General features: G+C 44.6%; 1 protein-coding gene across 4 annotated transcripts in view; it reads left to right on the top strand.

Annotated features, from left to right (window-relative positions):
- The window catches only part of LOC135916861 (uncharacterized), a 116,922-nt gene that overhangs the window by 574 nt on the left and 90,659 nt on the right, over positions 1-25,689 (top strand). The window contains exons 2-3 of one of the 4 annotated variants that reach the window (XM_070521388.1): positions 5,716-5,824; positions 11,875-12,026. The exons of 1 other annotated variant lie outside the window; for it this stretch is intronic. In XM_070521388.1, coding sequence (XP_070377489.1) covers positions 5,822-5,824; positions 11,875-12,026 — 155 coding nt within the window. In that variant the 5' untranslated portion in view covers positions 5,716-5,821. The remainder of the gene's footprint in view (positions 1-5,715; positions 5,825-11,874; positions 12,027-25,689) is intronic. 2 more of the 4 variants (XM_070521387.1, XM_070521389.1) reach the window with 2 other exon arrangements.

Here is a 25,689-nt window from a genome sequence, read left to right as displayed (position 1 = left end):
TGGATACCAAGAGAAAGAAAACGCAATCGAAGACGATAGAAGACTAGGTGGAGCGATGAAATTAGGAAATTCGCGGGCGCTAGTTGGAATTGGTTGGCGGAGGACAGGGCTAATTGCAGATCGCAGGGAGAGGCCTTCGTCCTCTACTGGACTTAAAATTGGCTGATGATGATGACTCACAGGTGACCCTGAATATGAAAAGGAAACTTACACAAAAATAAAGGCTGGTTTCAGTGCATAGGTCAGACATTTCCTAATCCTGAATGAGAGCGCATCACTTCGTTGAAAACGAAAGTGTACTATTATTTCATTTACCAATGCTAACATACGGGGCAGAAACATGGAAGCTAACAAAGAAGCTGGAGAACAGGCTCCAGATTGCGCAAAGTGCGATAGAATGAAAAATTCCAGGCGTAAATTTAAAAGCCAGAATGAGCGCAGTGTTCATTAGAGACCAACAGGGTATAGCCGATACTTTATGTGACATTAAGAGAAAATAATGGCGTTGTGCCAGCCATGTAATGCATCGGGTATATAGCACGAGACAGGGGTAAATGGAGAACGCGTTTGACCAGGCAGTGGACATAGGAATTCGATGACGCTGGAGATGATGATGCTAATGGCACGTTTGATGCTAACCACAAAAAGACGAATACGTCCTCTGTATAAAAATCAGCCTTTCTTTTCACACATGAAAAGAACGTTTGACTAAGGTTGTCTGCACAGCTCAGCACTTCGTGTAGCTTCTGCGTGTTTACACATTGACGGCCAAATTTCTAAACACGCCTCCAGGTAACGTTTCTCTTCTAGTAAGTCAAGACGAGGCGATGGGCCGTCCTTCACTCAAGGCGCCGTTTCGTTTCAAGAGCAGTACTCCTTGTTTTCACCGCCGAAGATCGCCTTTAAATTGCGGTCTCAACTCGACTGAAGTGCACCAACCAAGAAATAGCGTTTGGTATGGAGGCTATTCTTAAACGTGCTTAGTAAAATGTCAATTCTTTAAGACAAATGCGTGTTTCAGTTAATTTGTCTTGCTAATCAAACGGCTAGAGAGCGCAACGGGCACTTTAGCTCGGCAACGCGGTCACTGTGAGCGTTCGACTGATAGATAAAGCGGGAGTTGTGTCTGAGGTCTGCCAACAATTGCACTCCAGCTGAGAGCATGGCGCATGGCTCGGCGTCGGCGGCGAAACAAGAACAGTTTCGCCGACGCTAGCCTGCTGCTCTTTGTTTTCATGTGCTCCACTGGTAGTTCATGTTGCTTTTGATAATCGTGGTTGTTATGGGCGATTTCGTCCGTGTGTGTATCGCGACCGAGCCGCATTGACTTTGAAGTAAGCAGCAGGTGGAACAGAGGATGGCTAGCTTTGTTCGCGCTCAAGGCCAAGTGTCGCTGAAAGTTTGCTGAAGGGAACAACAGGACATGAAATATGGGTGAGTCAGGCAATTTTGCATGCGAACATATTATGTTGATGCGATTTTCGGGAAGTTGCCTCGGCTCTGCAGTTAAATCGTGTCCGATGTGTCCAAATATTGTTGGCTTGTGGCAGAACTGAAAGCATCGATAGCTACGGTCCCTACCTGTTCGAATTGCACCAGCAGGGTTCCCTCAAAGAACCTAGGTTCTGAAGTACTTGACTAACCTACCGGGTGATTATTCTCTGCTCATTTTCAGAAACTGTGCACCAATAATGATGTTACTTGTCCCCACCTTGATAATACAGCGAAATGAACACCATGTTATTTAGAACCCCAAACATGAAACAATTATGTGATATGAAAATCAAACTGATATTATTTTCCTCTTCCACAGGTCTTAAGGAGCATATGTTCATGATTATGATGTGTGAAGTCATCCATTGCTCATGATGTGTTTTCATTGCAATGTGAGCTTTAAACTTCCAAGAATTTGTGATGCCGAAATTTGCAGCATTTGTAGTTAGCACCCTAGTATTTAGCGGTATGTTCAAGCTACCTTAGCATGAGTAAGTGCGCACTAAGAAATATGCCATAATTTTGATGGTTGATCTCAGCTTTTCTGATAGAATGGTAGTAATCTACATTGTGTTTTTCAGCATCGTTACTGTGACAGTCTGCATCACCATTTGGCCTATTGTGGGACCCTTAAGACATGGTGCTAGACTGGTTTTTTTTTCTTCTGTCTGTTGCTTACCTTCTGCAAGCCCCACGGATGCCAACTTTCATCCTTATCCTATGGAAAAAATTCATTATTCTGGCTCTCATAACTCATCTTAAGCTGGCGCTAGAACCAGACCAGAAACAGCAGATATTCTACAAGGATTCCCCACTGAATTCCGTCGGGTGCCTACATCCGATAAGCTGCTGTCTACAGCACGGAGGATGTTTTGATCGAGAATATATTTGTCAACAATACTAGTTCTACTGCTTCTAGGACCGGATTTCACGCTGTATTGGCAATCTTCTCTAAGCACAAAAAACGGTCATTATGTTAATGTTTTATATGACTATCTTATGAAAGCACAAAGCACGGGCATAATGGTAATGTTCTATAAGAATGTTTTTTTAATGTTTTAGAAAAAAGTTGTACTAGGGTAGCCCAAAAGGGGTACATTCTGATTTTTTAAACATGACCGCAGTAAAGAAACCTTGATGAAAAGTATAATGAACTCAGTTTCAAGGTGCCTATGCAGGCCGATACATGCAGTAAAATTCTTTTAGTGGTGATGTTTGAGTTGGAAGAATGTCAAAATTGAGGTAGACGTCTTAGCCAGAATAGTGCGACAACTATTGTGGTGTATCAACACACATTAACGGGAGCTCTTGTCACTTGCGCACCAATGCAAACGCAGCCCGCACAGCGCACTTAGAAAGGCAATTGCTCCGCGTGCTTGCATTGGCAGCCTGGCTGCAGTATATGAGAAGCGGTTGGTAATAAATATACAATAATGTTGGCCCATGAAAACTACCTTAGGTACTGTATTCGTTTTCTTTAGTTTACTTTCTATACTATATACATTAGTTCAAGACTTTTGTTTTCCAGAATTGACGTATTCAAATAATGAGCTTAGATTGCTTTTATTTGTATTTGACAAGAAACATTCTTCGGGTGCTCTAGCGCTTGCGCCGCCAGATCAACACACAGCAATCTAAAACTTGCATAATGAACCACCTAATAGGTGGACCGTTTGCAATAAAATATGCGGGATATATCTGCTGCTGCTTGCTAGAAATATCTGTATTAGGAGCTGTAACTGCACTACTAAGCATTCCCTATAAAGAATTGTGATATGCGAAAATCAGACTGTTGTGTTGTTACTCTAGGTTCTGAATTCAGATAAGACATTCAATTCACATGGGTATACATGCAAGTACCATTCTGAATGCCATTTATTGGTTGGTCACTTCCTCAATGGGCTGGGATGTTTATAGGCATAACATGTTAATTAGGCTTGTAGAGAAGCATCTGAACGATATAGCGTGTTGTCCTCTTCAGCGCTTTTGTACACGAATGCCGCTCGTGCTGAGAGTCCGTGCCTTACGCAAACGGTCGGTCCCCAACGCCGGTGATGAATGAACGCTTTCGCAAATGGTAGATGGTGGTTGGGCCTACAACGTCAACCCTGAAACTTCAATCACATACCCTACGCTCATTTTGAAGCAATAGTCACGTAATAATTGTTTGTAACTTTAAACTCGACCAAGTATGCACCTTTCATTCAAAATTAAAGCACACTTTTTCCCTAGCGAAATTAGCTTCATGAAATGAAGTAAACCTACAAAAACAAAAGTAAGCGTACCTGCTCGTTTGTAGGCAAGCTCGACTTGCTGTGGTGTGCTTCGCCGTCCATGAATTAGTGAAGTCAGTAAAGAGTGCCAACGGCGTGGACGGAGGGAGAGGCAATACACAGACTAATGGCAAGAGTCTTCGTAGTTGTTTTCTTTTCTTAGGTTTGAAGTCAGCCGAAGTTATTAATCAAGCCGTGCTTCAATGAATAGTAGTTTGGAGCACTCGCCGAATACTCGCATGCAGGTCATCAACTGATTCATGCATGGAGTGAGACCACAGGTCACTACACTAGCAGGCAGTCTTCTTGACAGGACGACCGATCTGTCCCGACCGACGCAGTAAAATAATTCCGCTGCCAGAATGCTCCATACGATTGCACCGGTCTATAAAACGATGCGTTTGAAAATGTGCAGCATCGTTACCACAAGAAAAATTACGGATGCAACTGGCGTCCACCGCAAAAAGCCGACGAGGTGAGGGACAGATCATAAGGTAGCCATGTTTACCCGCTAACTTCACTCAATGAGCGATTCAATGTAGCTGCGGGGCTACCTTGATATTCGCGAGTAAAAAGCTCGAGATTTCCTTCACTCAAGGCGCGTTTTGAGTGGAGGGGGGAGTCGTGGACGGTTTGTGACTACGAAGGTCAGTCTTCACCAATCGAACCGCATGTCGAATGAAACAACAGAACGTATGATGCGCTTCTGGAAAAGGCTGGTTGCACCTGATAAATTTTCATCCGCACTTGAACGCTTCCATTTTCCTTATAGCCGAACCTTAACTCGGCTGGCATAAGAAGGCCGAATTTTTTACCGTGAAATTTCAGCCGTCCTGGCGCCCCGCATGACAGCGGACTTATCTTTGGTGAGGCGTGTTTAGGCAGTATTACAGATGACGTCTTCTAATAGACATCTCACCTTAGGCCTAATATTGCTAGACGCACAAAATATATATGTCTGAATGAGCCCCTTCTAGCTGTTGTCTACAATGATATTAGTGGTCTTCTAGTTACTTTTTGTTTATCAAGGTTTGAAAAATTTCCTACGTGGCTTGTACGTCCCACTAGCGCAGGTGGGTCGATCTGCTGAGAGAACAAAAAAGCCTACAGTGCCATGGCCTAACACATGTGTTTTTTAGAATCACTAAGCGCGTGAACGGTGTACAAGAAGTGGCATACTGTGTCGCTCATCTTGAACAGAATTCACTACCTTTTTGCGGTGAACTCGCCAGTCTTCGCGACTGTACCAGTACTTTCTCGAAGGGGCAACGCAATATGACGAAGACAAAAGGCAGGAACGCACAAGACAGCGCTGTGTGTTCGTCACTCTGTTGTCATATTGCACTGCCGCTTCAAGATGTTCAACCAGTACCAAATCGCTCAAATGTCGATCCTTCATCAGCACTTTTCTACAACCTAAAGGTTCCACGACAGATAGGAACCTTCAACGATGCTTCATCGTGTGAGATATATCAGCAATGGCCCTTATGCCTTACACTTCAGAGGGGATTGCTAGAACAGATACCAGAAAAGAAAAAGAATCGACGCAACCAATTCATATGTAGCAATCGCTTCTGAGCAGTTTTATTTGATGTTTCTTAAACTTCAATTCATTACCCTGTTCCTCTATGTAGCTTAATGCTTTTTACAAAATGCACGCATTGATCCCATTTTGTTCTCATACCTTTTTGAACACTGGGCTACTCTTTAGGCCGGCTTCGCTACTTCTCTGTAGCTGGATTTTTCACTTTTCTGCTCCGGACATCGTCAGCTGTCGCCCCTTTTTATGCGTCTGTAATCAGGCAGTTGCACAGCGGCTTATAGCAGCTGTTGGGGCTCTCCCACAAATACTCACATATTTAAGTGTGCATGCCCAGTTACAGGTATGCAGTGGTCCAACGTGTGTGATCAGGATATTACCCAGTGAACCGAATTGCTTAATTCACAGGACTCGAGCAGGAAGCAGCCAGTTCTTCTAAAGTGAGAGAAGCTGAGAAGAAACCATCCTTTATTACCGACGAAATTCAGCAGGGCCCATCTCCAGATTACTCTCAATGGTAATGTGTTAGCATTGAATCATTAAAACGAAACAATGTATTGCTCTGTCAAAATGAGTTATACAGGAGGCGTGTGTCGCAAAGGTACTCCTATTGCGCACTTCGCTAGGAACCGACGAATCCTGGGGTGGCATTTGCAATATGTGGCGCACCGATGTGTGCGAATGCTGGGAAACATGCGATGCGGCAACAGGGTTTCTCTCGCTCTAATTTCAGAACTCGCTGCGCCTTCAAGTGGCACTGGCGGAAAGACCGCTGGTGGCCTCCGAAAAAAGAAGGCTAGAGCGTCAGTAGCTGCGAACGCTGGCAATGGTTCCTTCGTCGCTTGTTGCACGCTCAGTGGCAGATACATAGTGACCCAGGTCGGCGAGAGGCTCATTAAAGAGCCGCGCACAGCCAGTGCATTCTCCGCGCAGATTACTAAAGCGCTGGCGCTAAAGGCCTTCCTTTAAAGCGACACGTATGTTTTGTATTTCTGGCGTATGCTGCTAATGTATGGCGCTTGAGAACTCTTGTGATGTGGGCTAAATGCCACCCAGCGTAGTGTGCATATAAAGCGTCTTTTTCTTCATGGTAAAGCAGTCCATATACAGTGGCACATGCCTAGTTAACCAAGTTGGCATCAAATACGTTAATTGAAGAGATGCAGACACCTATTCGTGCATACCCATCGGCCCAATTTGGTATCAAAGAGAATAATTGTGACCAGCACAGATCGGCTAGCACTTGCACTGTGCTTCAATTCGGCACGGAAGAGTTCCTTCGAATAGCGGGATCTATCCAGTCTCGCATCTATAGTGACCCATGTCGGCATCAGACAGGTTCACTGAAGAGCGGCCCGTTTTCACACGTTGCCACATACGCAGTAACCTACGGTCATATAGCCTAAAACTGCTCCAATATATTTTTATTGCAATCTCCTGACATCAAATTTGTATAACCGCCGACGCAAGCATCGGGCGGTGACCAGCAGCGTTTTCTGAACAGTCCAATCAAACCTTGCCCTCGTTTATAGGAGGTCATTTTTGCTTGCTTTAAAAACGAATAGCATTGCCTACAGTGAGCGGCTTGCCTTATCTAATTGGCTGACAACAGGCGAGGAACACGCTCAAGTGGAGAGGGAATCGATGGGGCGGAGCCAGTGCCTTGAAAATCGATAACTGGATGAAGAGGGTGGGGCTGGCGTCTGCGATTGGTCCACTTTCCCTTACTTTCCTAGAGGTGGCTGGTCGAAAATCGCAGTGGCATGCGATGGAAGGCTAAGAATGCCGGTAAAACGAATCCTCAGCAAAGTAGAGTTGGTAGAGCGAGGTCGTAAACGTGCCGAATTTTCTTGAAATCCACGCAGAAAGGTTTATTGTACGCAAATAAACTCACGCTTTCCGGCAGGTGTGAGCAGCCAGTGCCTGAGTGATCTGCGGCAGCCATCTTTTATCCCTTTCGTAATGGGCAGCCTGCGGCAATTCCGAAAAAATTAAGTCTGTTCGGCATATTATTGCATCTTTAACACCTGCACGTCACTGCGACGTGGTGAGTTTTCGCGGTTTGTGACATCCCGTGACAGACAACGGAAATGGGGTGAGCCCGCAAACTTTTGACAAATAGCCGAAGGTTAATCACTAAAAGACATCTAATCAGAAATAACAATTCTTTTTGTTCGGTCCACTGATGCATAATAAGTGTGCACGTGCCATATCAGATGGGGAGCTATCGCGGTTTTCGTGACGTCGCGGGAGAGACAGGCGAAGTGGGGGTGGTTCAAAAGTCTTTCACCAATAGCGGAGGGCTGATTGCTGAATAGAAATTGAAAAGTTTGGAATAGTTCTGCGTTATAGCGCCCCTAAATTTGTCTGATGGTTAGCTACCAACCCTGTTACCTGAGCCGAGCAGTGTGATGCCCTCAGTATTTGCCTACAGACTACTCTGTTAACCAGGTAGGTGGGAAACGGTTAGATACAACCATACCTACACATGTAGATACAAAGAAACGTATATTTTTCATGATAAGTGCATGAGCTACCTTATGAATGCTGGACGATGCATGAAGTTTCATTTGTCTGTTCGTGCATTGCTGCGTGCAGCAATAAAGCATCAGGTTCAGCCAAAAAAAGCCCTAACGAATGACAAGCACTTTTTGTAATGTGAATAGTATCATTCGCCTACTTCAGCCGTTCTGAGTGTGTCTGCCTCTGTCAGCCTGCCAGGGGCCTATACTGCTGCCGTCGAACTTACGTAACTGCAGACGCCGACATTGGCCTGTGACCCGCAACGTTGTCTAGAAAACCTAATCAAATGCTCTGCTTGTGTAGCGGAATTTATTTTTGTGTGCTTTCAAAGCGAATAGAATTTAGGAGTGTGGCTTCTTGGGCGAGTTCGAATAATATACTTTATTGGAGTGAGTTTTTAAGACAAGGATGGAGTAAAGCACACAGATAAACAACGAGAGTGCTTTTAAAAACTGACGTTCATAAAAACATTCTCTGTACAAGTATACGTACATATACTACAAAACTTTGCTGCCTAAGACCTGCACATGCAAGTTTCGCTACCTACCACATTGTGACATCTTATCCACGCTCATCACTTCTTGGCTTCCTCTGAGCTGATAGAACACAATGGTGCCCCGCACAAGGTCAAGAATTCGTTCTACAGGTTCAGGCGGCCGTATTCCAACAGAGACTAAATGCAAAAAGGCCCCTACATTTCAATTTCAGAGACCGGTAATAGTTCACGGTCTGGTGACATCGTGGCTTGCATCCCCTAGCCATGTTGTCTATCATAGCATATCTACAGGTTCAGGCGGCCGTATTCCAACAGAGACTAAATGCAAAACGGCCCCTACATTTCAATTTCAGAGACCGGTAACAGTTCACGGTCTGGTGACATCGTGGCTTGCATCCCCTAGCCATGTTGTCTATCATAGCACAAGTGGCGCCTTATAGAAGTCAAGGCTAATCAGTCGACATCAACACAGCATTCAGCGCCAACGTTTCCATAAGTTTACGAGCCCCATAAGAGCCTATGTTCAAGTGCGCGTCAGAATAATGCACATCACCGTACACAAATCACATAACGGTTTAACATTGTAGCTGGCTTGCGAATAAATCGGTTCAAATTGGTGGTCTCGTGACAATGACAGACCTTACGAGTGTACATAAATGATACATGATCATACATTATTGCACCATCATGATCCATGATACATGAGATAGAAGATACGTAATTTTCGCATCAATGGTGGTATGTGATTTTACTCGACATTTCTTGCTCTTATATGTCGTCGTGTTGAAGTCCTACTTCATATCATAGACTGGATTGCCGTCTATTGCACGCATACATTCACTCCTATCGTAGGCAGCAGAATGCGCCAAGCTGTGGGTATACATACTACGTCGCTTTGACTTAGTGCGGGCTTGAAGTTATGAGCTATATAATGGAAGACTGAGGCTAAGACCATAGAAGACGACCGAAAACTGCGCAACTGCAACAGGTTTTGATAACTGCAAATATATACGCGTTTTTTTGATGTTGCTTTATCTGACGTGCAGAATTGTAGCCTCAGAAGCGTCGGGAAAAATAATTGTCCGCGCCCCTTTGAGCGAGGGAAAGCTCAAAGTAGAAAAGAAATGGTAGAAGTGCTTAAAATACATCAACGACAATCTTGGTGGTTGTCAGAGTTGGACACCACCTATAAATGCTATCACCAGATAGAGTGTCCTGACCAATAAGACAAGTTAGGTTATTGCGCGCCTAAAACGTAGCGGCTCGTGAGACAGTAAGCAGCGGTTCACAGCACAGCATTAATTTTACTGCCTTGCGCACCAGCGCACGCTCAAATACAATTAGGCAGTAAAACTTCTCAATGAACTTCGCACTTTAAGCTGACAAATCAAAGAACTCCCCGCCATCCTCTAATATCAATAGGGGCCTCTGGCGAGTAAGCCCCAACAGCGCGTTCTAGCACTTACCGCGTCAGCTGGAGTGCTTAAAATAGACATATTCTGGTTCTTAATAGAAATAGACTGGTTCTTAAGACTGCTACCTCATTATCGTTCAAGTGTATTTTTGCTGTGGCAGTTCCGATGGTTGTTTACGTTTTCTGAATCTACCTACTCTTAGTATCGCGTGTGCAACCATTACATACCGACCTTTTTCTGACTACGGCGCTCGTCTTTGCTGCCGCCGGTTTCGCAAGCTTGCTGATGCAACAGCTTTAGCATTGTGAATACACTTTTCTCGCAACATTTTTTCATTCGCCAAAGTTTGTTGGTTACGCGCTTAGTGAACTCCACCCCAGTTTTCTTCTTCATATCAATGGCTCTTTAAAGCTTACATGTCTCTTTGGCGTGGTAAGGTTTCGCTGTATTGTGAGGTTTTGTGACAAAATAGACAATAGGGTGCTCCCTGCAAAATCTTTGACCATCATTTGATGTCTAATGAAAAACTAGGCGCATTATTACAGATTTATGCATCTCTTGTTCTCCAAGATCGTGTAAATCAGTACGCACACATCATATACGGCAGGACGTTCTCGCGGTTTTGTGACCTACAAAGGAAGCAGAATAGAAACACAATGGAATAGCTCTAGAATACAGTGTCCTTTGCATAAAATGAAAGTTCAAAGGATGGTTACTAATAATGATTAAAGATAATGTTTATTTTTCATATGTGGTCCGAGCTTAGCGCATGTGCTTGCTATTGCGAGCACCAACGATATTTCGCGTCTCTTGAGATTGCGGCCGTAATGGATCTGTTCTGCCGCAACGTAGTTGAGCGTATCGGTGATGGTGCATCAACTTTGCTTCGTCGGTTTCTCAACAAAATGACGGTGACCTTCTATCTCTCCGCGCACGTACCGTGCATGCATCCCCAATTGGGAACGCACGACAATGTCCACGAATCTGTAGACGCAGTCGCTGTGTTCGACCATGTATCTCCGCCACCATGACTTAACTCTCTTCTCTCACTGGTGGAAGCTCACTGACAACTAGCCAAACAAGCGAACGTCTTAAAACATTCCATCACTTGCAAAACACATAAGCGTCAATTTTGACTGTACTTTCTACAATTATAATGCGGAAGCGCATGATATATTCTGAGAAGATAGTCTGAGAAGAGATATCTTTAGGCGAACACTTTCCACTTTGACAGCGTATACCTAGCAGCTTGCATCTTGGTGCTCTCATGGTTGGTCTGTTAACTTAGTATGTACCAAAATTGGCATAGTATGATAAGAGTGTATGACAAACATAAGTGATTGGTCATTCTATGAATGGTATGATTTTCTTATTATGTAGGTGATAAAACAGCTGCCTACGTCTTGGTGCTCTCAATGTCGTTTCCTTAACCTGGTATGTACCAAAATCGGCACAGCATGAAAAGAGTGTATGACGAAAAAACAATGATACGTGCTGGCATGAATGTCGTGACATTGCTATCATGTACGTCATGAAATAGCGGCCTGCGTCTTGGTGCTCTGATGGTCGTTTCTTTAATTTGGTAGGCTCCCCACACACTGATTCACATGACATGGATTACACAGGGCGTTGGATCTGCCGGCTTTGTTTTCTGCGATATTTCAGCCAGCGTCTCATGCCGTCACCCGTACGCCTGATCAGCGACACAGGAATACTCTATGGACACTAAAGTGCCTTTTCGTTTAGTGCCTAAAAGAGAGTGCACATCTCTGCTTAATACGTATAGATTTATGCAGAAGGATGTAAACGAACCATTGATTTGTGCTGTCTGCAATCGGTGCAGTTTTTGTTTCTGGGTTCTACCAATGGCCAGTTTCAACATTTCGGCAAGGATAATAATGTGAATGAAGCAGGATGAAAGTTAACTGGGTGGTTGAGCCTTTAGACGGTATGTGGTTTGGCTACCCGTGCACATTATGCTCATGGCCAGTACTCTCTCTGCAAGTGCGATCCTGCTGCAGTTGTCTGTACCCATTTTTCAATATTAGCAAGCTGTATAGAAAGGGCTTGTGCTTTGAATATCTAATGCACATTTATATTACTGATGCTCCTGCAATAATTCCGTTTGTTTAGGCTCTTCATACTTTTGAGAAAGTTTGGGTCCGTTATCGGAGTTACGACAGACGAACTTTGGGCCACCAACACTTATGCCTGTATAATGAAATACGCTGCCAGGGACACCGATCTTATTTATTCGCCCAGCATTACGAGGTTGACTGGAAGTGGTAGGTATCTTATGATGTCTTTAAGCAATGCACCAGTAATGTGCAAAATTTTTATTTTCAAGAAATAAAATTAGAGTAGTTCACATGTGTTCATATTTGAAAGCTACCGTTTCCCAAGCAATAATTTCTACAGCCAATGAGTAATTCCTTTGTGAAGTTCAGTATTGGCATTTGAACTAGACTTACATAGTGTGCAGGCTACAGTGCCCGTCGGGTATATCAGCAGACGCTATTATTTCGTATATGTCTGCAGCTTAATAACCGACATTGCAACACCTTATGGGAAATCCACAGTTCCCACACATTACACACAATACATCCAAATAGATGAAGAAAGTTTTACCTAATCAGTAATAGTTGGTACTTGATCCCAGCCCGCAAACCCTGCCTAGACGGCAAGAATCCAATAACAGAATTGCGTGTACCATTACCATCCATTAAAAATTTCACCATGCTTCTTGGACTTTGCCGAGTCCCGACCTCATATGCAGCTAGGGTATATTATTTATGTGGTAGCGTTATTGGTAGTTTGCTAAACTTGCCAATTAGCTCTCACGTGTTAAATGTTACTGGCTGGCAGACTCCCGAAACAGTTTAATTTTGTTTCTATTTGAAGCCTTCTCGCCATTCAGCTCAAACGAGACGATGCGCAATTGCCTCGCACCTTTATACATTGATATAAAGCTTTGGAGCGTCAGCATTTAGTGATTATATTCGTAACTATATAATAAAGCTTGGGCTCTAAACTCAGTCTGCACATTGGCTATATAAAGCCTACATAAACTCTAGACCTTATCTCATCACCAAGAGAAGTTATCACACAAAAGCCACAAACTGTATCATGCTCTCAAGCGCTTCTAGTCGAGCCAGAAGGCCTTTTGTTATTGACGCTTTGCAACGCACGCGACCTAACGAGTGGGACAAGTCTACGCTCCCCATTTTCAAAGAATTTAGATAGAAAGGCGCTCAGTGTTCAATAAAAGATTTGCGAAATAATTATGTACACGAGTGAATAGACAATACACAAGATGTCGTCTTTGTTTGTCTGCAATGTTACATGATTGTGAGGAGAAACATGGGAGTCGTGAAGCCTGGATAACAAAACAAAACGTACAGAAACAAGTACGTCTCACAAAATCAGCTTGAATAATGCTGTCCCTTACATGACATTCTTGGGGTACCTTTCGCCTCACAAGCAGTAGATGTACACTGAAAGTTTAGGTTTTCAAGCAAGACCCTTAGGCATCTTATGCCAGCATGCACAAGTGAAACAAATATAATGCTTTTACCACGTTTTTCAGTGAGATTTGTGTTTAATATGGTGGACCAGTGGACACGGCAGCATCGTCATGACTATGCCGCCTTAAGTTACTTTGCTTGAACAGGTTTCGGCAGAATGCATTCTCACGGACCGAGCAGTAGCCATTTCCAACTATAGAACACGAAAATATTGTGCGAGGATGGCAGTGCGTAACTACCTTCGAAGGACAGCCATCCCCTTCATTTCAAGCTTCAGTAGACACGGCAACATCGCCGTGAATATGCAGCCTTATGTTCTCCTTTTTGTACAGTTTTTTTCAGGTTTTCGCAGAATAGATTTCCACGAACCAAGAAGCGGCCCTTGCCCTCTCTGGAAAATGGAACGATTGCGTCAGGCTGGGCAGTGCGCAACTATCTTCAAGGGACAGCGATACTCGCCAGGAAGATTGGAGCCAGTGACCCCAATAGTGTGCCACGTGGAGATGGTGAACTGCGCCCCCACTTGGAGCGCGATGACGTCCCAGGCAGCGCCGTTGGAAAGTTGGCCGGATCATATAAAAGCAAGAACATTCACTTCAAGCTTGAGTGGACACGGCACCATCGCTGTGACTTTGTCTCCTTACGTTCATCTGTTTGTACAGGTTTTGGCAGATGGATTTTCGTGGACTGACCAGTGGTCCTTGTCCTCTCTGGAACACCGAACTATTGTGCCAGGTTCTACAGTGCACAACTATCTTTGAGGGATAGCCATCCCAGCGCAGATAAATTGAAGCGGGTGACAACAATGCTGTGCCACGTGAAACTGGTCGACTGGCACTCACCTGGAACACAATGACGTCCCAGGCAGCCCCGCTAGTAAGTTGGCAGGATCATAAAAAGGCAAGGAGCTTCAAGTAGAGCTTCAGTGGACACGGCTGCATCATCGTGACTTTGTCATCTTAAGTTTCTCTGTCTGTACACGTCGGTGAGATAAAATATGGCACGCGGAGCAATTATATGTGCTTGAAACTGCTGTCTATTCCACATATTGTCCGCAGTAGCGTGAAATACTGAAATTTAGTTGCACGTATGTTGCTCAAATTGTCGGGCCACGTTGAGCAAAACATTGGGCCTGATACTGAATTAAATCTGGACAAAATATTGAGCAATAAGATTGAAGTATTAGCAAAGGTAAGGGAAAACTAAAGAAGGCAGACATCTTCGGATACCTGTATTGCTTAGACAAAAGTTAGACTACAGACTATTGAGAAACAAACTAAGGGGATAGGTAAAACTCCGAACCGGCTTGGAACGATAGAATTGAATTTTCGTAAGCATGACTATGAATTACCTGCTCTTGCAAAACACATCGAGGAATTAGTGAACCCTTCTAGACGGAACAATCTCATCATACATAAAATAGAGAAAAAAAGATTCTGAGAATAAAGAAAATTCAATGAAGAAATCTTTGCAAATTATTTAATGAAAAGTGGAACTCAATTGAGAGAATACACAGACTGGGTAACAAAATGCCTGATAGGAGCGATCCGGTCATGTTGAAAGTGGGAGACTTCAGGGATCACAACAAAATCTTGAAAAACTCTGAAACTCAAGGGAGTACAATTCAGTATCAGTGAAAATTACTCCAAACGAGTAGAGGAAATCAAGTCAGGTCACGTTAGTTTATTTCCTTAAAAGCCCTTTTATGAGGGGTGTTACATAAGGAGAGGGGTACATCATGCAAGGACAATTAAACGTGATAACAAAGGGGATATTTGAAAAGTGGTGCATGCCATGTATAAACAAATACATACCCGCAACCAATGTTTATTAGAAGAAAAAAATTGTAATTGTTTTGGCCGAAGAGGAGAAACATCGGCAATGGAGAATTCCCTTCAATAACTAGGGGAACATTTGAGAAAAGGTAGATACATTGGATACAATCGAAAAGGCACTGTAGATGATGAATTTGTACAAGATAGGGTAATCAATTTGACAAACTTGAAGCAACATAAGCAATGAACACGTGGTGATTATTTGTAGCTACAACATAGTGGGGCCATTCCCATCAGTTGCTGTTCGAGAGAAAAATGAAGCAGAAAATGTAGTCCAGGGATGGGGGGGTGAGGGTCGTTTCACAACTTGGAGCGCATGACGAGTGTGTTGTGATATTCTTGCATGTAGAATGATGTATGGCACACGATAAAGTGAACTCTAGGAAAAGTTATGAAAAAGATCGACGCTGGCTATGTTACGGCGGTGCGAGAGCGACTGCAACTAAGATTTCTCTCTTAAGGATGATGTGCTTGCGTCATACTGACGCGATGTAAGCTGCCCACTACGAGCGCCAATCGGCAGAGGTCGGCTGCCCAATACAGGTACCGATCGCCAGAGAGAAGACAACGAAGGGTGCAGTTGTGTCCTGGTATTTTTTGGGTGTCAGCCATCTTTAAAGAAGGCTGTTCTGTTTCGGCGAGGCCGCCTTAGTTATCTTCGTGAAGTTTTACTGGTGGAGGTGCAGTGTGCGTGCTACCATTGCCGGAGACGCAGTGTACCCCTGACACGTCTCCTGTGAGTAGCCCGGGAGGGATTACCCCTGTGCACGCACGTACCAGCCACCGTCTGCAAGGGCTCCAACCTGAGCAAGGTCTTTTGCCTGGGAGCATCAGAACTATCAATCCGAGCCCACCGCCTTCTCTGCTGCCGCTGTTGTGCCAGCGCAGTTCATCAACCAGCCGCAGGCGCCGATTGTTTTTCACGGAGATGCTACTGAAGAGGTAGAAGATTGGCTAGACCATTTGGTGCGGGTCGCCGAATGCAACAGATGGTACGAACACCGCAAGCAGCTCAACGTGTACTTCGCGCTCCAAAACTCTGCGAGGATGTGGTTTCATAACGATTAAACAGCATTGTCTTCGTGGGCCAAATTTCGACGACAGCTGAGCGCCAGGTATTACAGCACGGAGATGAAAGAGCTGAGTTGGCAGTACAGGCCAGATTCCAAGCCCCGAACGAGAGCGTCACCCCGTATACTGAAGACAGGTTTGGCTTTTTAGACATGCGGGCACCTCAATGGCTGAAGACAAGAAGGTCCGATTTCTGATGCGAGGTGTGAAGGAAGATATTTTTCCTGCGCTTATTCTAAATCCACCCACTACACTTGCGAACTTCCTCGCTGAAGCGACAGCAATGGAAAAGGCCCTTCGACCGCATGCCAGACCATACGACCGCAACCTGATGGAACTTTTGGACAGCCCCCATACCGTGACTTCTGGAAACCACCTCGAGGACGTGCGCGAAATGACCAGGGCTGTGGTACGAGAAGAGCTACAGAAAGTGCAGGTAACCGACGCCCCGAGAGCACGAATTTCTGTGGCAGAGATGGTGCGCGACGGGATAAGTCATTCAAGCTCCTGAACGCTATGAGGTACCACAACGGCAGGAGCCATTCCGAATGACTTAAGCGGAGGCCGTTCGACGACTATCACTGTACGGCCCCTCAAACGTCCTGCGCCCCATGGAACAAACGGAAGCAGCATTCAGGCGTCGCAGTCCACCGTCCATCCAGGAGCCGAGGCCGCGGAAAAGCGACGCCTGACGGTATCCTGACCTCAGGCCCCTGTGCTTTCATTGCGGAGAGGCTGGCCACGTCTGCAGGATCTCCTATAGACCAGGTCAGCGCCGTATGGAGACAGAGAAATTAATTGCTCGTCGTGGCAATTCATTCGACCAGCGAAGGCACGACCCCCGTTCTTCATCGCCCGCTCGATACGAATCGGGCAGTGCCGTGTTTCCTCGAGACGCTCGTAGGCGTCGTTCACCTAGTTTTACAAACCCGGAAAACTAAGTCCAGAGACCTCCGGAGGTGAGGCCGCTGACACCGATCGCATTGAATATTCTCCATCCGGACTGCAATGACGACAACGAAACGACGTTCAGGCTCATTCTGGTAATCAGCGACAACTTGTAACGTCGGATATACTGGTTACCGTAGACGGCGAAAAAGTCACCTCTTTATTTGACACTGGTGCTGACAGCTCGGTTATGAAAGCTTGCGTCAAAGTTAGAGAAAGTTTTAACACAGTGGACTGGGCCGCCGATCCGTACTGCTGGAGGTCATATGCTAATTCCTGTGGGCAGATGCCGCGCTGTAGTAAAAATTCGCGGATTTACGTACTTCGGGGTCTTCATTATTCTTTCCAGTTTCTCGAGGGACTTGATATTCCACGGCGACTTTCTACAGACGAATGGAAACGTCATCGTCCTGGAAAGATTTATTGTTACGTTCTCTATGGTGAAAGCCACAGGAAGTGAAGCTGGCAACGAGAACCACACCAAAAACGCCTTGCGCATCGTCGATGACAGCATAACAGTACCGCCAAGAGGCTGCCTACTGACCCTGGTAACGTGCGACGCATTAGACGGTTATCAGGGCATCGCCGAGGCAAACATTCCGTTAATGCTTGAGCGGAACATCTACATTAAACGGGGCCTCTTCCAGCATCAGAACGGACACTCATTAGTCCTGCTGACCAACTTCAGCAACGAAAATCAGCAGTTACCGCAAGGCACAGCTGTCGCTTTCCTCCATGAAATTGCTGCCCTGACGGATGTTGCTCCACTGAGAACTGCTTCGTCTAATTCATCGGAAGTGGTCAACCTGAGTGATCGCATTCAGATTAACTCCAGCTTATCGGAAGGACAGAAACAGCAACTACTCGACCTCGTCAAAGACTTCTTTACGTGCTTCTCTGCCGAGTCTAAAATGCGGCGCAGCTCCGTTGCGAAACTTGGTTTGCTACGGACGAGTCCGCACCTGCCATTGGTAAACATCCGTATCGCGTTTCGATTATGGAAAGGGATATGATAAAGTGCCTATTTCAAGAGATGATCAATGACGACATGATTCAGCCGTTCACAAGTCCATGGGCGTCCCCCGTCGTGCTGGTTAAAAAAATGACAATACAGTACGCTTCTGTGTAGACTAACGACGTCCTATCCATGTCACCAAACGCGACGTTTATGCCCTGCCCCGGATCGATGACGCTCTGGAACTTCTACGCCACGCCAAATTTTCACCTCTTCGGGTCTTAAGTCAGGGTACTGGCAGATTGCCGTAGAAGAGCGCTACCATAAAAAAACAGCATTTTTGACGCCAGATGGATTATATGAATTGAAAGTCCTCCCATTCGACCTGTGTTCCACATCTGCCACATTTCAGCGGATGATGGACACTGCTCTCTCTGGACTGAAATGGCAAACATGCTTAATCTACTTAGACGACCCTGTGGAGTTTTCTAGGACGTTTGATGAACATCTAGAACGACTCAAGCACGTACTCATCGCCATCAGCAAAGTAAATCGGACTATCAAGTTTGAGAAATGTCATTTTGGCTTTCAGGAACTCAAGTTTCTCGGGCACGTAGTAAGCCCCGCGGTTTTCCGCCGACCCCGAGAAGCTAGCTGCCATCGCACAGTTTCCGCGTCCAACTGACCAGAAAGCAGTTCAACGCTTATTAGTAATCTGCGCTTACTACCTTCGTTTTGTCCAAGAATTTTTCAAGGATCGCTGAACCACTAAGGAGACTACCACACCAAGATGTGCCCTTCGAGTGGACGGACGAGCATCAAGCAGCATTCACAGAATTGCGGAAGCGACTGCAAACAGCCCCCATGCTCACGCATTTCGACGACAAGGCTGACACAGAGATCCACACAAATGCCAGCAACGTGGGGCTCGGTGCCATACTCGCCCATAGGCAAGACGGCGCCGATCGAGTAGTTGCCTACGTGAGCCGTAGTCTTAGAAAGGCGAAGGTCAACTATTCCATGACTGAAAAGGAGTGTCTCGCCGTCATTTGGGCCATCGGCAAGTTCCGACCATACTTGTACGGCCGACATTTTTGAGTAGTAAGTGATCACCTCTCACTGTGCTGGTTTGCAAGTCTTACGGACCACTGAGGCCCACTCGCTCGTTGGAGCCTCGACCTTCAGGAGTACGACGTCACACTGGTTTATCGATCCGAACAGAAGCACCGCGACGCCGACTGACTCTCACGTGCACCTATACATTTGAAGCCAAGTGACTTACAGCAAGACTTCCTGTTTCTTTGTGTAGTAGGCACTGTCGAGATGGCTGACATCCAACATGCAGACAGTACATCGCTTCGCCTCGTCCAATACCTCCAGGGAGCCGACGTTGTTTGCCCACGACCGATTTCACGAAGGCTGACTTCTTACTACCTCCGTAACAACGTTCTGTACAAAAAGAACTTCGTAAACAGCCAAGAAACGTTCCTTCTCCTCGTCCCACTTTCACTGCGTGAAGAAATGTTGCGAGCGTGTCATGACGACCCATGTGCCGAAAGCTTTGGCTTCGCCAGGGCGTTAGCGCGCATACGGCAGAGCTTTTACTGGCCACTGCTGTTATCGTCCGTTCAGCGCTACGTGAGGAGCTGCCGGTTGCAAGGTGCCACGTTTGAAACCTGCTGGTATTCTGCAACCCCTGGACCCTCCTCCAGGGTCGTTTCAACAGGTTGTAATGGATCTTCTCGGTTCATTCTCTGTCGTCTGCAGGCAACAAATGAATAGTCGTCGCAACGCACTACCTAAACCAGTACGCAGAAACAAAATCTATACCCCGCGGAACATCTGCAGAAGTTGCCATGTTCTTTGTTCATGACATCGTATTACGTCACGGCGCCCCTTCCCTCTTAATAACCGATCGAGGGACTGAATTTGCTGCTCACATAATACAGGAGATCGTCACACTGACTCACCCCAATCATCGGAAAATTACACCCACTCAGCCACAACCTAATGGACTTACGGAGCGTTTCAATAGACTTATCGCCGATATGATCTCAATGTACGCTGACGTAGAGCGCAAGTTATGGGAGCGAATTTTACCCTAGGTAATATTAAGAAGAAGAAGAAGTTTATTTTTACCACATAAGTACACTGATATATACAACGTGGTAGGGATGGCAGGATAAAAGCTGCATAACGGCAGCTTGACTAGTCCTACCTCCCCATGAACAACAGGCAGCAACATGGCAAGATATTCATAGTACATTCTTGTGGCAAGGTCAATATATAGATATTCACAGACGCATATATATACACACATTTATACATATATATAATACATACACACATGCATATACGCATACATGTATGCATGAAAAACAGAAATGACAACTTCGAAATAGCAAGGAAATACTTTTCAACCGACAAACCAAAAAGTTAATTATTCACAGAAATTTTTGCAGTAATGTGCTCTTGGATGTTAGGCGTATGTTTACATCATTTAGACTATATTTGTTAAGTGTAGAGGGAAGACAGTAGGAGAGTGCTTGAAGGCCATAGTTAGTCCGAGGGCGCGGGTCTTCCCAGTGTTCCGTATATCGATTTAGGCGAAAAGAAGGATTACGCTGCAAGTTCGCGATGTTTATGATATGATTAGTACCCTTGATTATGTCACGTTTAAAAGAACACATAAGTTGATACTCATAAAGGCGGTCTACACGTAAAATCTTGAACTTCCGGAATATGTCACGCGTATGTCCATTGTAAGGTAAGTCTGAAATAGCACGTAAGGCATTCTTTTGAACTGAAACTAAATTTCCTAATGATTTCTTAGTACTATTTGACCAGACCAGGTTACAATAGCGCAGGTGAGAAGCAAATAGTGCTGTATAAACCATAAGTTTCTGTGGTATTGGTAGTAGCCTCTGACATCTGCGCAACATACCTAACGCCTTACTAAGTTTATTTCGTAAGTAATCGGTGTGGTGGTCCCATAGCATCAATTCATGGAAGATAACACCCAATGTTTTTGCTGTAGCGGAAAGTTCTATTTTTGTGTCATTGAGTGTGAGGCATTGGGTGAGATCACAAGGCGTAGACTTCGCTCTAAAGAGGACCGCTTTTGTCTTGGAGCAGTTTAACTGGAGAGAATTTTTTACAGACCAGTTACATATCTTGTCAAGTATTTCATTAGCAAAATTGATGAGTTGATCCTCCTTAGTTCCTGAGAAGAATAAACGTGTCATCTGCGTAAATAATATAGGTAATCGAAACATCAATATTAACAATGTCATTTATGTAAATGATAAATAAAAGTGGTCCCAATATGCTACCTTGAGGCACGCCTTGCTTAATAAGTTTAAACGAAGATAATTTTCTATTTATTGATACGCATTGCTTTCTATTGGTTATGTAACTTCTAATTAAATCTAAAACTATTCCGCGTGTACCATAACAATTCAATTTTTGTAATAGTGTTCCATGGTTAATTCTGTCAAAAGCTTTTGAGAAATCTAAAAATACTCCCAATGTTAGTTTCCTCGCCTCTATATTTTTCAAAATTAGTTCCTTTTGTTTAAGAAGAGCAGTTTCAGTCGAGCAGCCTGACCTGAAGCCATATTGACATGGTGTTAAAACAGAATATTTGTTAAAAAAGGCAGTCATCCTAAGGAGAATAATTTTTTCTAAACCTTTTGAAAACAGTGGAAGAATTGAGATTGGTCTATAGTTACTTAAGTTTTCCCTTTCTCCGCCTTTGTAAACCACAGCTACCCTTGCGATTTTCATCTGTTGAGGAAAAATGCCAGAGGTTAGGGAGATGTTGTAAATGTGAGTGAGGCAAGGGGTGAGCAGGTCAATAACGAAAAGTATTGGTTGTATTTTTAATCCATGCACATCCTCACTTTTAGATCGCCTAAAATTTTTGAACACATTTAAAACCTCAGTGTCATCAGTCTCATCAATATACAAAGAATGTGTAAGGGGACTGGGCAAATACATCAAGGCATCTTGATCATAAGTGCTTTCAACTAGAGAGGCAAAGTAGTCATTAAATTTATTGGCGAGTGCTTCATCTTTAAGAACCTCATTACCAACCTTGAGCTCTTTAATAGTGCTGGCGGGTCGCCTTGATGATATAACAGAATTCAGCTTATTCCAAGTCTGTTTTGCATCAACAATACCATCGAACATGGAGTAGTAATAGTCGCATTTAGCTTGTTTTTGCAGCTTAGTCGGGTTATTTCGATATTTCTTGAACTGCTTTAAATCATCTGGGTCACGGCTATTCAAAAACGCATGGTACAGCCTATTCTTTTCATTTATCATTTTGATTAGCTTCGAGGAGATCCATGGCTTGCGAGCGTGTTTAGGCTTTTTTACGTGCCTGTAAGGAAAGTGTTTTTGGTATACTGTGCACACGATCTTAATGAAGCGGTCATAGGCGCTATCAGGTGATGAAGAGGAGAGTATGTCATCCCAGCTCAACGAGCTTATTTCGTCACGAAAGCAAGAAAGAGATTGTGAATTAATGTCTTGGAAATAAATGTCTGATTTCACCGGGTGCCTCTGTTTAATTTCAACCGTAGTAATTAGGCAAATTGGCAAATGATCACTGATAGCGATACTTATCAGACCATGATGTAGTAGGTTAGCAGAATTTGTTATAAATAGATCTATCAAGGTGGCTGTAGCAGCTGTAATGCGAGTTGGGGTAGTTATAACGTTTGAAAGGCCATGCGAAAGAAGTAGATTTGACAGGTCAGTTTGTTTGCTAGTCTTTGTGAGCATGTCAATGTTGAGGTCACCTCCGAGTACTAATGTATAATTATTTTCATTAACAAACCAAAAGAATTCATCTAAATATTGAAGAAACTTGTTAATATTGCCGTGAGGAGGTCTATACACTACAGTAAATAGAGTGTTTTCGAATTTTAAACACAGAATTTCAATGTCTTCACAGCATCGAGACCATTCATCAATATACTGATAGCCAATACTTGTTTCCACATATATGCATACACCGCCGCCTCTAGTTTCTCTATTTATATAGGCCACATTATACCCATCAATATGCACAATATCGGTGTCATCGCGGTACCAAGTTTCAGTCAACATAATGACAGAAAATTTAAATTTAAATTCATCTAGACGAACTACCCGTTTCACACAATTGGAACTGGTTTATGGCGCTGCGTAACAACACCTTTAGATACCGTGCTCCCGGTCGACAACAAAAAAAGAAGCAACAATGCTCACGACATGGTCCAGAATGCTGAAGAAGCTCGACAGCTTGCTCGCAACCCCATCCACCTCAAGCAGAGTACTAACGCATGCCTATAAAACAGTGGCCGAAGGAACATCAAGTACAAACGCGGCGACTATGGTTCGGCCTGGACACCCACCCATCATCAGGGGATATCGGAAAAATTACTGAGTAGATGCTTTGGCCTGTACAGGCTTCTCAGGTGACTCAGCGACGTGAACTACGAGGTAGTCCGTCAGAGTACTACTATGAGCTCGAGCCGACGATGGCCACGAGCCGAGATTGTCCACGTCGTACGAATCAAACCGTACTACGCCCGCGAAGACGTGTCCATCTCATGGACTTTCTCCGGCGCCCTCTGTCACCCTCCGATAAGCGACCGGGACGGTTGCTTTTCACGTGGGGACTGAGTGAGTGAGTGAAGAAACTTTTATTGTAGGTCCAGCGAGGACGCGAACTCGTCGCGCACCCGGCTAGTCCCACGTCGGGACCGGCAGGTCTAGCCCACCGGCCCGGTCGCGGGCACGCCGGACAGCCAGGATTTGCTTTTCTAGAGCGGGGCTACGCAGAAGCGAGTCCCACTCCTCCTTGATGAACTTGGGGTATGTCGACCCGCACTCCCACAGCATGTGCGCTAGAGTGGAGGTCTGCCCGCAGGAGGGGCAGGCGTCGTCGCGATACACGTCCGGGTAAGCCTCGTGGAGAACGGACAGACACGGATACTAATGACGCGAAGTAAGCTGCCAGCTACGAGTACCGATTGCCATAGTGAAGACGACGAATGGCGCAGTTATGCCGCGGGGTTTTTTTGGCTGTCAGGCATCATTAAAAGAAGGCTGTTCTCTTTCGTCAAGCCCATCTTCGTTATTTTCGTGACAATATGAATAGAGTGAATGAATGTATCTTGCTGCACGATTTTGGAAGCACTAAAGTGCATTAACGAGATGTTTCTTACATGGGTTCCAGATTGGGGACGCCTATTGGACTTTAGGCCTGATAAGGGATTTGTACGCCACAAGTCTGACATACTGAGGCGCATAACGCAAGCGGCGCCTCATAAAGCGGAGTGTTTTTTCGCCGTTGATGCTATGCTGTTGACATGCGTGCACCAGTTAAGATCACAGGAAATTAAGAGGCCTAAGTACTTGAATAATTTTACTATTTCAATAGGATTGTTGCCTATTGTGTAAGATAAGAAGAACAGTTTATGACTACGGCTAAATTACATATGTTTATATTTTTGGGATTAAGATTCATTAGCCAACGGGCACACGAAGACTGCACATGATTAAAATTTTGTTCCAAAGTATCTCCATCAGTGTCATTGTTAATGGTATGATAAATCATACAGTCATCAGCGAACATACGAATTTGCAAGTTACATGAAGGGGTAACTCATTGATGCAAATGAAGAGGAGAAGTGAACCAAGAACAGACTCCCGAGGGACATCTGAAAATACAGGACGGGAGACAGAGGGCTAGCCGTTGATAGTAACGAATTGCTCGCGCTTAGTAAGGAATATTTTTAGCCATTTTAATACATCCATGTTTATATTGAAGAAATAAATTTGATATAATAAGTGACGATGAGAGACTTGGTCAAAAGCTTTTTCCTGGTCGAGGAAGATAGCGTCAGTTTGTTGAATACAGTCAAGATGCGCATGAAGGTCGTTAAGGAGAAGAGCGAGTTGGGCCTCGAAATAAGACCCCTTAGGAAATGCATGCTGTGCAGCATGAGAAATAATGGCTGGCGTCTAAATGGCCCATTAAGAGTGAGTAAATGACGTGCTCCCTTATTTTACATGGAAGACTCGATAAGGAGATGGGCCGATAATTTAGTGTGTTATTCCTGTGGCCTCCGTCGTATATAGAAATTACCTTTCCTGCATTCCAGTCATAAGGGATGCAGCCTGCCGAAAGTGACTGAGCAAATAAGAGACACAAAAATTCAGCTGAGAGATATTTAGTATTTTTTATCCATTTCAATTTAATACCTTCCATACTGTTGGAGGACGACAGTTTGAGGTTATCGATTACATTGGAGATACCATCTACGCAGAACTTAATGGCCGACGTTAAAGATACAGTGTTACTAGACATTAATGGTAGAGGAGAACTAGTGTATTTAGTAAAAGCTGAGGCGAAGGCATTGTTGAACGCAATGGCACAGCCGGTATCAGTCATAATATCACCCGAATCGTCGGCAAGAGTTGTGGCGCAAGCTTGAGTGGGGTCTATTACTTCCCATAATTTCTTGGGGTTTTCTCTGAGTATTTTCGGTAAGTCGACGTTAAAACAAGTAAGCTTGGCGCTGCGAACAGCAGACAACTACATTTTTTGGCATAATAATAC

Source organism: Dermacentor albipictus, chromosome 7 (genome assembly GCF_038994185.2).
Source record: "Dermacentor albipictus isolate Rhodes 1998 colony chromosome 7, USDA_Dalb.pri_finalv2, whole genome shotgun sequence".
Classification (NCBI taxonomy): domain Eukaryota; kingdom Metazoa; phylum Arthropoda; class Arachnida; order Ixodida; family Ixodidae; genus Dermacentor; species Dermacentor albipictus.
Note: the sequence above shows the minus strand (reverse complement) of the source record. Positions and strands in the feature narration are given on the sequence as shown.